This window comes from Onychostoma macrolepis, chromosome 09, assembly GCF_012432095.1.
Source record: "Onychostoma macrolepis isolate SWU-2019 chromosome 09, ASM1243209v1, whole genome shotgun sequence".
Lineage (NCBI taxonomy): Eukaryota > Metazoa > Chordata > Actinopteri > Cypriniformes > Cyprinidae > Onychostoma > Onychostoma macrolepis.
Window position 1 is genome coordinate 20,990,520 of NC_081163.1, and position 17,710 is coordinate 21,008,229.

At 37.0% G+C, this 17,710-nt stretch overlaps 3 protein-coding genes across 9 annotated transcripts; all 3 read right to left on the minus strand.

The window, feature by feature from the left end:
- Nucleotides 1-1,974: 1,974 nt before the first annotated feature.
- LOC131547103 (E3 ubiquitin-protein ligase TRIM39-like) lies at nt 1,975-4,241 on the minus strand. Its single transcript, XM_058787402.1, has 6 exons — nt 3,763-4,241; nt 3,407-3,502; nt 3,066-3,296; nt 2,895-2,917; nt 2,701-2,822; nt 1,975-2,620 (listed from the first exon to the last, which is right to left on the minus strand). Exons 1-6 carry the CDS (start codon nt 4,210-4,212, stop codon nt 2,079-2,081), a joined length of 1,464 nt encoding a protein of 487 aa, XP_058643385.1. The 5' UTR covers nt 4,213-4,241; the 3' UTR covers nt 1,975-2,078.
- Nucleotides 4,242-4,844: 603 nt separating this feature from the next.
- LOC131547585 (uncharacterized) lies at nt 4,845-7,864 on the minus strand. Of its 2 annotated transcripts, none has more exons than XM_058788261.1 (7): nt 7,563-7,864; nt 6,970-7,328; nt 6,757-6,852; nt 6,107-6,277; nt 5,978-6,000; nt 5,785-5,906; nt 4,845-5,704 (listed from the first exon to the last, which is right to left on the minus strand). In XM_058788261.1, the coding sequence occupies exons 1-7, from the start codon at nt 7,774-7,776 to the stop codon at nt 5,646-5,648; spliced, it is 1,044 nt and encodes a 347-aa protein (XP_058644244.1). In that variant the 5' UTR covers nt 7,777-7,864; the 3' UTR covers nt 4,845-5,645. The 2 variants fall into 2 exon arrangements, with proteins under 2 accessions (XP_058644244.1, XP_058644243.1); XM_058788260.1 differs by having other exon boundaries at nt 4,846-5,704; nt 6,107-6,334.
- Nucleotides 7,865-8,403: 539 nt separating this feature from the next.
- LOC131547586 (zinc-binding protein A33-like) lies at nt 8,404-13,787 on the minus strand. Of its 6 annotated transcripts, none has more exons than XR_009272966.1 (6): nt 13,432-13,787; nt 13,152-13,323; nt 12,801-12,896; nt 9,936-10,281; nt 9,743-9,864; nt 8,404-9,662 (listed from the first exon to the last, which is right to left on the minus strand). XR_009272966.1 is itself a non-coding variant. In XM_058788262.1 (5 exons), the coding sequence occupies exons 3-5, from the start codon at nt 10,046-10,048 to the stop codon at nt 9,427-9,429; spliced, it is 471 nt and encodes a 156-aa protein (XP_058644245.1). In that variant the 5' UTR covers nt 10,049-10,281; nt 12,801-12,896; nt 13,152-13,762; the 3' UTR covers nt 8,408-9,426. The 6 variants fall into 6 exon arrangements, 2 of the variants coding, with proteins under 2 accessions (XP_058644245.1, XP_058644246.1); XR_009272963.1 differs by having other exon boundaries at nt 8,406-9,662; nt 9,936-10,106; nt 10,208-10,281; nt 13,152-13,774; XM_058788262.1 differs by having other exon boundaries at nt 8,408-9,662; nt 13,152-13,762.
- Between the last annotated feature and the right edge of the window lie 3,923 nt (nt 13,788-17,710).

The window sequence follows — 17,710 nt, forward strand, 5'->3', positions numbered from 1 at the left end:
ATTTTTTAAAAAAATAAAATGTTGCCAATAACAACACTGCTGTGAGAGCAATTGAATAAAAAACTTGTCATTAAATAATCAGAGGTAAAATTTGAATCGCTTAACCTGAACGGGACATACAGCTTATACACAATGTGATTTTCTTCCTTCATATAAACAAATGAAGACTTTAGATAAATAATCTCTGTGGACTATGCAAATCAATAGAGACTAGCAGCTGTTTGGTTATCCACATTCTTCAAAATATTTTCTTTTGTGTTCAGCAGAAGAAAGAAATTCTTACAGGTTTGGAACAATTTGAGGGTGAGAAAATGATTTTTAGGTATTTATTCCTTTAAATATGTACATGCGGTTTAATAGACTAGGCATTATGAGGTCAATAAGCACATTTATTTATTTATTTTGTACAGTATCTCACAGAAGTGAGTACACCCCTCACATTTTTGTAAATATTTTATTATATCTTTTCATGTGACAACACTGAAGAAATGACACTTTGCTACAATGTAAAGTAGTGAGTGTACAGCTTGTATAACAGTGTAAATTTGCTGTCCCCTCAAAATAACTCAACACACAGCCATTAATGTCTAAACCGCTGGCCACAAAAGTGAGTACACCCCTAAGTGAAAATGTCCAAATTGGGCCCAAAGTGTCAATATTTTGTGTGGCCACCAATATTTTCCAGCACTGCCTTAACCCTCTTGGGCATGGAGTTCACCAGAGCTTCACAGGTTGCCACTGGAGTCCTCTTCCACTCCTCCATGATGACATCACGGAGCTGGTGGATGTTAGAGACCTTGCGCTCCTCCACCTTCCGTTTGAGGATGCCCCACAGATGCTCAGTAGGGTTTAGGTCTGGAGACATGCTTGGCCAGTCCATTCCCCTTTACCCTCAGCTTCTTTAGCAAGGTTGTGGGGTCGTTATCATGTTGGAATACTGCCCTGTAGCCCAGTCTCCGAAGGGAGGGGATCATTCTCTGCTTCAGTATGTCACAGTACATGTTGGCATTCATGGTTCCCTCAATGAACTGTAGCTCCCCAGTGCCGGCAGCACTCATGCAGCCCCAGACCTTGACACTCTCACCACCATGCTTGACTGTAGGCAAGACACACTTGTCTTTGTACTCCTCACCTGGTTGCCGCCACACAGACTTGACACCATCTGAACCACATATGCTTATCTTGGTCTCATCAGACCACAGGACATGGTTCCTGTAATCCACGTCCTTAGTCTGCTTGTCTTCAGCAAACTGTTTGCGGGCTCTCTTGTGCATCATCTTTAGAAGAGGCTTCCTTCTGGAACGACAGCCATGCAGACCAATTTGATGCAGTGTGTGGGGTATGGTCTGAGCAGTGACAGGCTGACCCCCCACCCCTTCAACCTCTGCAGCAATGCTGGCAGCACTCACACGTCTATTTCCCAAACACAACCTCTCGATATGATGCTGAGCACGTGCACTCAACTTCTTTGGTCGACCATGGCGAGGCCTGTTCTGAGTGGAACCTGTCCTGTTAAACCGCTGTATGGTCTTGGCCACAGTGTTGCAGCTCAGTTTCAGGGTCTTGGCAATCTTCTTATAGCCTACGCCATCTTTATGTAGAGCAACAATTCTTAACAATTATGTAGAGTTCTTTGCCATGTTGAACTTCCAGTGACCAGTATGAGAGAGTGAGAGCGATAACAACAAATTTAACACACCTGCTCCCCATTCACCTTGTAACCTTGTAACACTAAAGAGTCACATAAGAAAGATAAAATGACTAATTGGGCCCAATTTGGACATTTTCACTTAGGGGTGTACTCACTTTTGTGGTCAGCGGTTTAGACATTAATGGCTGTGTGTTGAGTTATTTTGAGGGGACAGCAAATTTACACTGTTATACAAGCTGTACACTCACTACTTTACATTGTAGCAAAGTGTCATTTCTTCATTGTTGTCACATGAAAAGATATAATAAAATATTTACAAAAATGTGAGGGGTGTACTCACTTCTGTGAGATACTGTATGTCAAAACAGCAGCAGAGTTAATGATTATTAAATGAAGACAACTTTCAAGTCAAGATTAATAACTTGATCTACAGTGAATCTTTTTTTACTGAGGAATTTACAGGTAAGATGCGCAGAGGAGAAATGTTACAGCCAACACCGAAAAATGGAAATAATCTTTCAGTGAAGGTGTGTGTAAAAGAGTGTATGTGTGTGTCAGTAAGAGGGTCAGAGAACGACAGCTTTCCACTGTCCCAGTCCAGCTGAACTCCGATCCTCTGCAGTTTCTCTTTCACTGGGAGGAGAGTTGGTGATTGTGGTGGTTCATGTGCTTTATATTCACCACAGAAATGACCCACCAGCCAGATCCCACTCCTTGAGAATATTTTATTCCTCCTCTGAGCAGATTCGGTCATTACTCCGAGGAACCAGCCTGTACTGTCTCCGACCTCAACGTCCCAGCAGTGAGAGCCAGAGTCAAAGCCCTCTGAGCCCAGAACACACGCAAACCTGTCGAATCTCTCTGGATTATCAGGAAGAATCTGTTCCTCATCGCTGTATCTCACACTGGTCAGATCCTCAGACAGGATGAGATTACAGTGAGCAGTGTTGGGGTCAAAGGTCACAGGAGCTGAAGAGAGATACACATGAACATGAAATAAAATAAATGACTCTTATGATGGAGCTGAATTCATTGTGTGCTTTACTCACTGTAATCAACAGTTTTCTGCATCTTCTGTAACACAGTAAACTTCAGGTTGCTCAGGTGTTTTGGCACATTGATCAGAACTCCAGAAATGTCCTCCGGATCCGGTGCTTTACACTGGGAAACTCTGGAAAAACAACCAGTATTCAGTGATGCTGTGGGTTTGAGTTCAGAACAACAGAAGAGAAACGATACAAACCTTTTCAAAGCGGCATTATAGTTCTGTAAAACAAGAAGAAATGTAGGTTATGCAAGAAGACAAAATTAGAATGTTTGAAAATGATAAATTTTAATTAAACTCTATTATAATGAAAATGTTGTAATTTCTATATATTAAAAAAAGAAAAACAAAACAAAAAATACTTCATACCTGTAGGAAAAAAGCATCTTCAGCTTTCATCTCCTCCTCTACAGCTGCAATTGTAGCAGAAAGAGATGACATCTCTTTGCTCATTTTCTCAATCTTCTTCCTCAGTATCTGGCTCTTTTGCTCTTCTTCCTCTCTCAGCGCTTTTTTCCTGGCTGCTTCTTCATTACACAAACTTTTGCGAAGCTTCACAAACTCCTCCTTGATCCGTTCCTCGGTGTATTGAGCCTGAAACTGAAAACTAATGTATGTCTATATTCTATATACACATAAACATACAGTATACACACACATTTTACAATGCAAGTGTGCTTCACTGCTTTTAAACTTTAATAAATCCTTACCTTAATATGCTCTGCAGTTTGAAGCGAAGTCTTTTGAAACTCCTGAAATATTCTCAACTTCACCTGCAATGGTTTCAATGCAGTTTTGAGTTTCTCCTGGAATAAATCAACAGAATGGGTAAACATAAAATTACCTGTTACCAGCTCCTGTACATCTGATAAATTAAAAGTACTTCTTTCAGATGACTTTTTTTGCACGTTTTAAAACAGTTGTACTACATTTAGTATGTATTCCATCACGCTTTCTTAACATTTCTTCCACCTGGTTACTGAGGTAAATTACATTCTGCTCAGCCGCTTAAATAAAAGATTCCCTCTAAACGCTGATTGGGATCTCAAATAAAGAGCTGACTAGCCTTAGCTGCAGCGCTGTCAGTGAACTGTAGGGAGCTGGATGTAGTGTTTTTATCATCATCATTTGCTGCTGTGTCCATCACTTCTCGTCTTCTCTTCACCTCCATTGAAGGCGTTGACTCCGCACATCGTTTCTCTCTCATCTTCCTCCAGGTATCTTTAATAAGCCATTTTATTCGTTCTGCGTCTTTGGACACGCGATCGTACCTCAGCAACAGAGTTCTGCATATGCCGCAGACGGCCAGAGTCGTGTCCTGAAGTTTGCCAACTAATTCCTCCAGCACGACCGCATACTCCGCTTTGTTTTCAGACTTGTGTCCGTGAAACAGTCGGTGCTTGTTACATTTAGATGGATAGAATTCCCTACCACAGAGCAAACAGTCATTTTCCACTTTCTTCGGCTTGGTCTGTACAACGTTTCGCGGAGACTCCTGAGCCATTATTATCATCATCGATTTCAGATTTACCCGCCCCTAAAAACGAATTGTAGTTTCAACAGCGAACTGTGATTGGTCACATTACATGTCAGTCACGTGATTTCTTCCGGTCTAAGTGTGGGCGGTTCTTGGCCAGTATGAGAACAGTGCGCATGCGATACCTTTCTGTCCCTCCGCGAAAATATATCCTTTTGCATTCAAAATGCTTACTGAAATTGCTATAGGAATTTAAGTTTAGTTTTATATGTATATGTGTATATATATATATATATATATATATATATATACACATACACACACACACATATATATTTAAACACAATAACCAACTAAATAAACGACAAAGCTTTGTCCCAGCGTTATCATTTGAGTTACTATTCGATTTTATTAATATTTTAAAAGCTTTTATTTTTATATTTTCTGTTGTCATTTCATAATTTTAGTAACTTCCTTTGTGTTGCTTTTTGGCATTTGTAGTAGTTTATTTTAAATATATATACACACAGTTCCGTTTTAGTTATTTTAGTACATCAAGATAAAAATGAGAAATGTTTCTTTGGCAACTATTTGAAATAAAAAGTTTTTATAGTTTATTTCGAGAAAAAACTTTTTCATGGTTTTGGACATTTAAAAATTACACTCTCTTAAAACTGACTAGTTTATCTGGATTATGTAAAGATATTAATGTTACTGTCATGCAATGGTGATAATGTGGATATTTATCTTAGAATGTTAATATGAAACTACATACATACATGTTTTTCTCAGCAAAAAGATGAATATTGAAATTTCATGTATTCATGTATTCACTGCACATATAGACCATTCTCACACCTTTGCCACTTGAATGAAAAAAAGGTTTTAAATCAAGTTAAAATTAGGAAATAACTGCAAACAGTTTTTATTTTAAGTTATTGAAAGTGGAAATGTACATCAATTCATAAACTTAATAGACAAACAATTTCACCATTAACTTGACTCCATTACAGTCATTTTTACAGGTAGGATGAGCAGAGGAGAAATGTTACAGCCAACACCGAAAAATGGAAATAATCTTTCAGTGAAGGTGTGTGTAAAAGAGTGTATGTGTGTGTCAGTAAGAGGGTCAGAGAACGACAGCTTTCCACTGTCCCAGTCCAGCTGAACTCCGATCCTCTGCAGTTTCTCTTTCACTGGGAGGAGAGTTGGTGATTGTGGTGGTTCATGTGCTTTATATTCACCACAGAAATGACCCACCAGCCAGATCCCACTCCTTGAGAATATTTTATTCCTCCTCTGAGCAGATTCGGTCATTACTCCGAGGAACCAGCCTGTACTGTCTCCGACCTCAACGTCCCAGCAGTGAGAGCCAGAGTCAAAGCCCTCTGAGCCCAGAACACACGCAAACCTGTCGAATCTCTCTGGATTATCAGGAAGAATCTGTTCCTCATCGCTGTATCTCACACTGGTCAGATCCTCAGACAGGATGAGATTACAGTGAGCAGTGTTAGGTCAAAGGTCACAGGAGCTGAAGAGAGATACACATGAACATGAAATAAAATAAATGACTCTTATGATGGAGCTGAATTCATTGTGTGCTTTACTCACTGTAATCAACAGTTTTCTGCATCTTCTGTAACACAGTAAACTTCAGGTTGCTCAGGTGTTTTGGCACATTGATCAGAACTCCAGAAATGTCCTCCGGATCCGGTGCTTTACACTGGGAAACTCTGGAAAAACAACCAGTATTCAGTGATGCTGTGGGTTTGAGTTCAGAACAACAAAGAGAAACGATACAAACCTTTTCAAAGCGGCATTATAGTTCTGTAAAACAAGAAGAAATGTAGGAGAATTTTTGAAAATGACATTTGCATTAATCTCCATTACAATGAAGATGTTGTAATTTCTATAAAAAACACATGCTTCATACTTGGAGTAAAGCATCTTCAGCTTTCATCTCCTCCTCCACAGCTGCAATTGTGGCAGAAAGAGATGACATCTCTTTTCTCATCTTCTCAATCTTCTTCCTCAGTATCTGGCTCTTTTGCTCTTCTTCCTCTCTCAGCGCTTTTATCCTCGCTGCCTCTTCATTAGATAAAAACTGGTAAATTTTGACAAAATTCTCCTTAATCTGCTTCTCTGTGCATTTAGTCTGAATCTGGAATCAAAAACGTTTCCAAGAAAGACAAAATGGGAAGACTATGATCTATTCACGTTATTTATAACAAGTTTGTGCACGGTCATTTTGAATTAAAACGTGCAAGGCTTCCTGCGTCAGTCGCTTTCAGTCATTTAAGCTGTACAAAAATAGTCTGTTACTTTGCTTGATGTTTGATTATTTTTAATTTATTATCATAATCATAAATTCACTGATCAAATAGTTTTATCAGTTACTGCATTTTGTTATCCTTCTAGTTATTTACCCATAGTGGCTAATGAACCTGAAGTTTCACACATTCACAGGAAATAGTTTATTTCTGCCTTTAAAAAAAATAAATAATAAAATAAGGTGGATATATCAATATATATTTTCAAAGTAGTATAGTTGTAAGGCCTAAAACCACATGATTTAATTCTAACCTGAATGCGTTCTGCAGTGTGATGCAAGGTTTGTTGAAACTTCTGTAAAATTCTCAACTTCTCCCGTAAAGGTTTTAGTTGAGCTTTGAGGCTCTCCTGAAAGAAATCAGCTTAACATAAACACTAGATATAAACTTTTCTTTTAACTAATTTAATGTCATGTATTACTGGGGATAACACCTCCTGACCAGATCAGATAATGAATGAACTCACCTTAGTTTCAGTGCTGTCTGTAGATATTAATGATGCTGCATCAGTGCTGGCTTCACATGTTGCTGTCTGGAATTCACTTTTCAAGCTCTTGCAGGACACTGAATCAAACGTAGCTCTTGCCTCCATCTCACTCTCCTCTGTGCTAATACATGGCTGTTCAGTGCCTTCATTCACTGCAGCTGCCTCAAGAAGGGTGTCTACTACAAGTTTTTCATCTTTTCTCCTATTTCTTAAAGCTGGTCTTTTTTTGGCTCTCTGATATCTGCTTAAGTTTGATTGGCTGTGAGCATCCTTTACTTCCAACTTAAGTGACGGTGACCAGTCAGGATTTTTTTCATCATGAAGGTAACTTGGTCTACCTAAAATAAACGTAATACGTAGACTGTGACAATCCTTACATATATTTTGTAATAAAAAAGGGCTAGACTATCCAAGCATTTTATGACAGCAAGAATTCATGCTAACGATACAAATAATGTACAGAAGAACACGAACAAAAACAATACAATCTGCAGCTGACATAAACCTAAGCTAAATTATTTTTACGCATGCATAATAAGAAAAACTACTTTCCACGTGCTGTATTTGTTTACCTTGGACGAAGTGATCCGAACACACTCTGCAGCCGTCTGAGATCTTCACGTTACTCCTGTTTATTCTGGCTAGCCATGTAGCCCGTCTTCTTTCACAAAGTGCTCTAGTTTCCTCTCCTTCGCGTGTTCTCACCCGCGGTATTCTAAAAAAGCCCACTTTCACACCATTTGACGAGCGACTACGACAACCCCTCACAGCACAAGTTATTACCATTGTACTATAAAATCTCTGAGCTCTGCTTTGCCTACCAAAATGGCGCGGCCACTGTTTGAAACATCATCAGATCGCGTAAAATAATAATAAAAAAAGACCAGCTGTGGTTGGTCACTTGTTAATCTGATGCACAGTGGGCGGTGCTTGGAAGGTCGTCCAAAGAAACAACAGCAAAGCGCAGGATGATGGTTCTGCTCTAAATACAGCCATAAATGATCGTCTAAAAGTTTACGGTATCATTTTAATAGTGTCCATGAACTAATCATACATACAAATTTATTGTTTAAGACATTTCAAGAATAAAATGTAATAATGTAATCAACAGTGATCCTACTTAACCCTTTAAAACCTAAGGGTAAAATAGGTCATTTTCACACATTTTGTTTATTTGACTGTAAAATTCTAAAAGAATGTGCTATTTTCAAGTGCAAGGTGTCATTTTTTTCAGAAAACAAATGGCTTTCAAAGAAGTACAGTTCTTCACCATTAATCTTGTGTTTTGAGTTTGTAAACAGAATTTAAATAGACAAAAAAAAAAAAAAAACGGAATCATTTTTCTGTCTTTTATTTAGAAAAAAAAAGAGAAAAATCATGATCGAAATAATCCAACACTTCTTACTTCAAAATTCAACTATAATACATATATACAAGTATTTTTGGGACACTGGGTTGCACAGTTTTCATTCAGGAGGCTTATAATGCTTATAATGTATTTTTCCATTTAAGCCCTAAAACGTATAATGAACTGCATCCAAAATCAGTATATTACAAACCAGTATCAGAGAGTATAGCAGATATGGTCTTTGGCAGTAGTTTAACTGGCACATCCTCTTCTCTTCTGTTCTTTGTACTTTACATTTAAATTGTTTTTTTTTTTCTTTTACTTCAGAATGGTACGGAAGTTGATGACTTTTATGGCACTTGCTATATGAACACACAAAGTGTGGACATGATTAAAAAAGGCTAAATGGTCTTAAAAAAAGTCACATTTGTGATCTTCGCAATCAAAAATGTTCGCCATTAGAAAGGCATGGAAAATATTAGAAATATGAAAATAAATAGTGATTTTTTGAGACACAATCTACAAATCAGCCATGATAAAGTAGTATCTGTTATGTCTAAATATATGTCCAAATGGAAACCTTATACAAGTCATTACATCTGAAAACCAGGGAATACACAGCTCTAGAGCTATACAGGCATATGATTTTCTTTATTCCACTAGGGGGCACCAATCTGCCTGACGTTCATTCAGTTTTATTATTTTTTTTCTTCTTAAACACTATTAATTTAAAATAACATGAAATATATGTTGTAGCATTTGTATTATTTTATATAGAAATAAATGGTAATTCAGAGGTAAATATTGTTTAGTACCATGAAAATTCTCTCAAAATACACAATATTTAAGAATAAATATGATAGAAACAAAGTATAGCACATTTCTTTCATTAAAAATTTTAACGCTTATTGTCTTCTAAGTTGACCACAGAAGATCACAAGTGTGACTCCTATATGAGGAACACCAGAATAGGAGCTGACAGAAGACTGCAAGATTTTAGCAAACTGACCTTAATGGTAAGATAACCAAGGGAGAAATGTCACAGCCAACACCAAAAAATGGAAATAATCTTTCAGAGAACGTGTATGTTAAAGAGTGTATGTGTGTCTCAGTAAGAGGGTCAGAGAACAACAGCTTTCCACTGTCCCAGTCCAGCAGTGAGAGCCAGAGTCAAAGCCCTCTGAGCCCAGAACACACGCAAACATGTCGAATCTCTCTGGATTATCAGGAAGAATCTGTTCCTCATCGCTGTATCTCACACTGGTCAGATCCTCAGACAGGATGAGATTACAGTGAGCAGTGTTGGGGTCAAAGGTCACAGGAGCTGAAGAGAGATACACATGAACATGAAATAAAATAAATGACTCTTATGATGGAGCTGAATTCATTGTGTGCTTTACTCACTGTAATCAACAGTTTTCTGCATCTTCTGTAACACAGTAAACTTCAGGTTGCTCAGGTGTTTTGGCACATTGATCAGAACTCCAGAAATGTCCTCCGGATCCGGTGCTTTACACTGGGAAACTCTGGAAAAACAACCAGTATTCAGTGATGCTGTGGGTTTGAGTTCAGAACAACAAAGAGAAACGATACAAACCTTTTCAAAGCGGCATTAGTCTGTAAAAATGACAGATTATAGAACAACACATTTTCAAAAACAACTTCGCATTTGTCTCCAGTATATTGAATCTGCTGTACGTAAACGGACATGCTTGTAGGAATAAAGCATCTTCAGCTTTCATCTTGTCCTCTATAGCTCTGGTAGTGTCTGAAAGAGAGGAAATCTCTGTGTTCATTTTCTTAATATTCTCATTCACTGTCTGACTCTAATGGTGTTCTTCCTTCCTCAGTTTAGTTATCCTTACTGACTCTTCAACACGTAGAAACTGGTGAAGTTTCTCAAACTCTTCCTTAATCTGCCTCTCTATGTGCTGGGCCTGAAACTGATACAAAATGCATTTTAGACAAATTTATAATGGTAACACTACAGTACATTATTTTTTAATGCAAGTGTGTCTGCAGCCATTTTTAACTTGAATGAATGCTTCCAGTTATTTTAACTGTACAAAAACAGTTCATCTGCTGCTGCAAACTATTTCATACCATATTAATTTATTATCATAATCATAAACACATTGGTTTGAGGTGCAAATAAAACTTCTATTTATTTAGGGGTCGGCAATATGGAAAAAATATCATATTGATTTTTTTTCATGTAGGATCTCTATCTACAATTTTATCACATTTTATGTCACATTTGTTTGTAAGTATTTTTATTTAATTTTTTTTTGCAAATTACTGAGCAGTCAAATTAATTTCCCCATTTTAAAACATACAATTGTAACAAAATATAAATGAAAAAGGAATGACAGACCATTTAGTTATTTATCTATAGCACATTCACAGGAAATGGCTACTTCCGCCTTGAGAAATAAGTTGAATAGATACATAAACATTTTCACTTTATATTGAAAATATCCTCACAATTATATTCCTTCTTAGAGAAAAATGGTATCTGTGAGGATTTCCAGTCAGGATTTAGACTGTTTTATAGTACTGAGACTGCTCTCATTAGAGTTACAAATGACCGGCTCTTATCATCTGATCGTGGTTGTATCTCTCTATTATTGCTACTGGATCTTAGCACTGCGTTCGACACTATCGACCACAACATTCTTTTGAATAGACTAGAAAACTTTGTTGGCATTAGTGGAAGAGCATTGGCATGGTTCAAATTACTTATCTGACTGCCATCAGTTTGTAGCAGTGAATGAAGAAGTATCATATCGATCACAAGTGCAGTATGGAGTACCTCAAGGCTCAGTACTAGGGCCGTTACTTTTCACGCTTTACATGTTACCCTTAGGAAATATCATCAGGAAACACGGTGTTAGCTTTCACTGTTATGCTGATGATACTCAGATCTATATTTCTTCGCGGCCCGGCGAAACACACCAAATTGAGAAACTAACGGAATGCATAGTCGATATAAAAAACTGGATGACGAGTAATTTCTTACTGCTAAATTCTGAAAAAACAGAGGTGTTAATTATCGGACCTAAAACCCCACATGTAATAACCTAGAACACTGTCTAACACTTGATGGCTGCTCTGTAAATTCTTCGTCATCAGTTAGGAACCTAGGTGTGCTGTTTGATAGCAATCTTTCCTTTGACAGCCACGTTTCTAGCATTTGTAAAACTGCATTTTTTTTTATCTTAAAAATATATCTAAATTGAGACCTATGCTCTCAAAGTCAAATGCAGATGTTAATTCATGCATTTATGACCTCAAGGTTAGACTATTGTAATGCTTTATTGGGTGGTTGTTCTGCACGCTTAATAAACAAACTACAGATGGTCCAAAATGCAGCAGCTAGAGTTCTTACTAGAACCAGGAAGTATGACCACATTAGCCCGGTTCTGTTAACACTGCACTGATTCCCTATTAAAGATAAGAAAGATTTTAAAATCTTTGTTAATTACTTATAAAGCCCTGAATGGTTTAGCTCCTCAGTACTTCCGATTTAGCGCCAAAACTCTGGAACAATCTATCTAACACTGTTAAGGAGGCAGACACACTCTGTCAATTTAAATCTAGATTAAAGACCCATCTCTTCAACCTGGTTTACACATAATACAGTAATACACTTCTAATATTCAAATCCATTAAAGGATTGTTTGACTGCATTAATTAGATCAACCAGAACCGGTTGTGCCCATTTTCGACCCCTGCCAAATTATTACCCCCTCTCGTTGAAATCGCCACCTGATTGCCTAATCCTAACCCCACCCCTAATCCTAACCCCTCCCCCACACCTACCCCCTAAACCTAATAATACTAGGGGGGTAAGTATCCAGTCCATATCCAGATCAGATGGTGGATCAGCACCTAGAGATGACCTCTACAGCCCTGAACGTCAGCGGAGGTCAGGACACCTAGTTGAGTCCCAGAGACAGATCCAGTGAGGACCTTGTCACCTAGACGGCCATCGGGACAAGACCTCGGGAACCAGATGAGTCCTTTACACAATCTGACTTTGCTGCGGTTGGAATTGAACTGTTGGTTCGTCTGGTCAGAGGAGAACTGGCCCCTCGACTGAGCCTGGTTTCTCCCAAGGTTTTTTTCTCCATTCTGTCACCGATGGAGTTTTGGTTCCTTGCCGCTGTCGCCTCTGGCTTGCTTAGTTGGGGACACTTAATTTCCAGCGATATCATCTACTTGATTGCACAGATACTATTTAAACTGAACTGAGCTGGACGATGACATCATTGAATTCAATAATGAAATGCCTTAAACTGAAAATTGAGTGTTTAATCTCGTCATTTTACATAATTGACACTATTTTCCTATTTTGATATTGGAAAGTTGCTTTGACACAATCTGTATTGTTAAAAGCGCTTTAGCCTATAAATAAAGGTGACTTGACTTGACTTTAGTAGAGTAACAGTTTAATTCTGACCTTAATATGTTTTGCTGTACTATGCAAAGTCTGTTGAAACTCCTCAAATGTTTTTAGTTTCTCCAGTAAAGGTTTTGATGCAGTTTTGAGTTTCTCCTGGAAGAAATTAACAGCTCATTATAAACATCTAATCATGTGACAAAAGTGTAGCATACTACTTTTGAAACATTTATCCGGTAGTAATGCCTGATGTTTATTTACTATTTAAAACATTGCAGACAGGTAATGTTTAAGCAAGTAGGCCTATTTTATTCTGAACAAAGCAAAACAGATATATCACAATTTATTCATGTTTGCCTGCATAAATTTGGCTTCTGGCAAGAATTTTGCAAGAAATAGTCAACAGTTTACCGTGTACTATTATCCTCCACATGCACTAAGCAATGTTGACAACGACTTTGGTACAGTATTGTCTGATGAGCTGCAGCGCTGTCAGTGAACTGTAGGGAGCTGGATACAGTGTTTTTATCATCATCATTTTGCTGCTGTGTCCATCACTTCTCGTCGTCTCTTCTCTTCACCTCTAGTGTGGGAATTGAAGTCGCACACCGTTTCTCTCTGGTCTTCTTCCACATACCCTGAATGAATGAGTATTATAATTCGTTCTGCGTCTTTGGACACGCGATCGTACCTCAATAACGGAGTTTTACATGAGCCGCAGACGGCCAGAGTCGTGTCCTGAAGTTTGCCAGCAAATTCCTCCAACACGACCGCATACTCCGCTTTGTCCGCAAGCTTATGTCCATGAAACAGTCTTTATTTATTACATCTGGATGGTTTGAAACTGTGATCACAGAGTCTATACACATTTGCTGCTGTTTTAATGGTTGTTGTCTGTACATTTGGCTGAGACTCTTGTGCCGTGATTTGAACTGGTCTGCCTGCCTACTCTTCTTCTTTGTTGTTACTGAAGTGGAGTATTATCGCCGCCTACTGTACACCTTATGAATCTCACACGTGGTCCTCAAGGGGGCGCTTTAAGCCGCATTCAAATCTCAAATCTTCAAGGGTTAATTAACCCCAAAATTTAAATTAACCCATGTTTTACTCACCCTCAAGGCATCCTAGGTGCATATGACTTTCTTCTGTCAGAAAAATCCAATCGGAGTTATATTAAAAATGGTCCTGGCGCTTCTAAGCTTTATACTGGCAGTGGGTGGGTGTTTTTTTTCAACAGTCCAAAAGAAGTCCAATAAAGTGCATCCATCCATTAAAACGTGCCTGGATATTTATCCAAATTGGAAATGAAAAGAAACCAATTTGCATTTGTTTCATCACTTCATTTACTCAAGGATTTAGTGACTAAACAGAAGTGTGTGTAGGCTACTTGTTGGACTTTTTCATTTCCAGAATGACATTTTAGGATAGCCTATAAAGAACAACACAATGCAATTATTAATTTTATTAGGAAAATTCCATATACATACGAAAAAGTGAAAATTCTAGCCTAAGAAAACAAATTTCTTCAATTTCATAAATGCCTTAAACATAAACCTCTTGGAACAAACTAAAAATCAAAAAGCACCGAGATGTATTAACTTTTTTGTCTGGTATGGTTAATAATGTAATACCCCTGGCTCTTGTGGCATTGAATAACAATAAAAAATGTAAATAAATAAATAAAATAAAACAAAACAATATTTAGGAAACATTTATTTTTTTCCTGGACATTTCTGATGTGCATTCAAGTTGTAATAAAATACATAAATAAAAATAAAATAAGGAAACATTTATTTTTCCTGACATTTCTGATATTCAAGTTATTAAACTGGAAAAAGTTAAGTCCACCAAGGCAAACTTTGAATATTGGTTTGACAGACCTTGCCTGAGGTTTAAAGTAGTTTTAAAAGCTTAGATTTGAAGGTTATAGGATCGAGATGTGCTGAAGAGTAAGGTTTTAAAGGAGTGCTGCACAGCAGGGATCTGTGTTTACTCTAATGTTTTAGAAACGTTATAACCCTGGCCTGGAAGGACATCTCTTACATCCCTGTACCCAGAACTCCATGTACAAAATCTTTGAATGTCATTTGACCCATTGGTCTTACATCAGTTCTCCTTAAACGCATGGGGCCTCTACAGTATATGTAAAGTATTTTAATCTGAAAAAGGCGAATTTATGGACGCCGTGCATTTTGCTTATCAAGCTAACCTATGCTGGATAACGTCCGACAGCATTTGAACAAAAATATCTCTTCTGCCTTTAATACAGTCCAACCCCAAAGTACCTACTACATGATGTAAATGTGAACAGCATAGTCCTTTGCATCAAAGTGCTGCTTCAGCAAGTCCGTATGAACAGCACCTCATCCGACCGGCGCTCCTCAGGGATGTGTGCTGCTGCATCTCCCCTGTTATATCATGTTAATATATAGCAGTCAAGTGCAGTGTAACAACAGTGACCTGCTCCTTTCAAGTGTGCTGATGATACAGCTTTGGTTGCTTGCTAGAAGGATGTAAATAGTCTATTTCCAGTATGCTGACAGCCGTGTCTACAGGTTTGATAACAGCTCCCTACACATTAATATCACCAAGACGAAGGAGCCATGATTAGAAAGTTATGCTCGAGCTGGCAGCACAGGATGTGAAGAAGGTCGCCAGCTTTAAATATCTCAGCTCTATAATAGACAGTAGCTTTCACAGCAACACTGACTACATCCACAAGACGTCAAGGCAAAAAAAAAAAAAAAAAAGTTTATGCTGGAAAATTCCACTGGACAACAAAATTATATAAATCCTAGCAAAACTCTAGGCTACTATAAAAGGATCACATTGTTATCATTATATATAATATATAATCATTATATATCAGAAACTAACAGCCAATGTTAATTTATACATATATTAAAAAGCGATTAAAGCTGTCATAAAACTGTGTGTGCATGTAATATGTTATATATGAGTTACACTCTTAAAAAAAGATGGTTCTTTAAAGGTTCTTTACATGCAGTAATGGTTTTATTTAGAACCATAGCATTCTGAAGAACCCTTTTATGCTGAAATGGTTCTTTGTGTCAGAGTTTAGGGTTCTTTATTCCCGCCCTTTTGTTTTTCAAACCTGTAACTGTCAAAGCACCTCATTACTGATTTTCTGGAGTTCAGTGATCCAACTACACAGACTGTCAACACACTCTCAACAGGTAAATGATTTCATTCTTAAATTTAAATACAAATTTAACTTTAAAATTGTAACTGGTTTCCAAACAAACATGTTCTTATCTTTTTTTGTTTTGTTTTTGGTCACATATAAGTGTGTGCAGCTCTGCTGTGGAAACCTCTCTCCTCTTCTCCACTAAGTAAAAGAGTCAATGAATTTATAATTCATATTGTTAGATTTTTTAAATTATTACTTGGGTTTATGTATAAACATACCCAGTCACAAAAAATATTAAAACTATCCCATGACTTTATATCACTTTTTTTCTTTTAAGAAAACATACTGTCCATTTTTGCTTTTGGCCTTCATAAACATAATTGTTTTTACATAAACACACTGTAACTCTAAACTCAATTGTGTATTTCAGATGACATCCTACAACCTCATCATCTGCAGAGAAAAATCGCCACTTAATCACACCAAAATGATGGACTTAAAGGCATCATATTGATTGGATTGTGATTGTTTCACTGAAACTTGGGTCTTCAAAAAATCAATTTTTTGTTCTTATTTTGCATTTTACTTCCTTATTTATTTATTCATGTTCAATGTCAATTGTCATTCATTAATGTATTCAACTAATAACTGTTGTTAAGAGCACTGACAATTTTGCATGTCAATAAAAACATAATTCACACAACATGCTGCTGTTGTTGTTGTTTTACTGTAAAACCCTAACCGAGGCTACACTCTTAAGATGCCTCATTACTGATTTTCTGGAGCTCAGCCATCCAACTACACAGACTGTCAACACACTCTCAACAGGTAAATAATTTCTTTCTTAAAATGTCTATAAATTATAACTTTCAAATGCTAATTGTTTTTTCTGTCTTTTCTCTTTTTAGTTTAAGAGAACATGTAAGTGTGACCAGCTCTATTCAGTTAAGGATACTCTCCTCTTCTTCACTAAGTAAGTAACAATGGTCCATTTTGTTAGATATTTTTTATTACTAGGGTTTATATATAAACATACCCAGCTATCCCATGACTTTATATTACTTTTTCCTTTTAACACTGTGAAGTGCTCACATACTACTTTTGGCCTTCATAAACAATTGTTTTCACATAACAAACTGTATAGATCTAAACTCAATTGTGCATTTCAGATGCTGTCACATCCTACAACCTCATCATCTGCAGAGAGAAACTGCCATTCATTCACACCAAAATACAGATAATGATTAACTTAGAGGCATCGTAGAGGATTGTGAAGATATTTCACTGCAGCTTGGTCTTCAATACACTATTTTATGTTCTATTTTGTTTTACTTCTTTAAGCATTTATTTATGTTCAATGTCCATTGTCATTCATTAATGTATTCTGCTATTAACTGTAATTAGAACACTGTCATTTTTTCTACAATTTCACGTCATTTAAAAAAATAAAAGTACCTAACTGACACGTTGTTGTTGTTGATTTTATGTAAAACCCTAGACACTTCAAGATATTATAAGACCAGGCAGACCGAAGGGTAAAAAACAATATTAATAAATAATATATACAAATAATACTAATATTAATGATATTAACATACTAATATTAATGAAAAACTATAATTAAAAAGGTTATTTATAACACCATTATTTATAACACTATATAGCATTTTCAAAGCATGGTTCTATATGGAACCCTATAAAAAAGGTTCTATTTAGCACTAAAAAGGGTTCTGCTATTGTTACAAGCCGAAGAACCCTTTTCTGGTACTGTTTATAACCATTTTTCTTAAGAGTGTAGCCTACATTAAGAACATGTCTC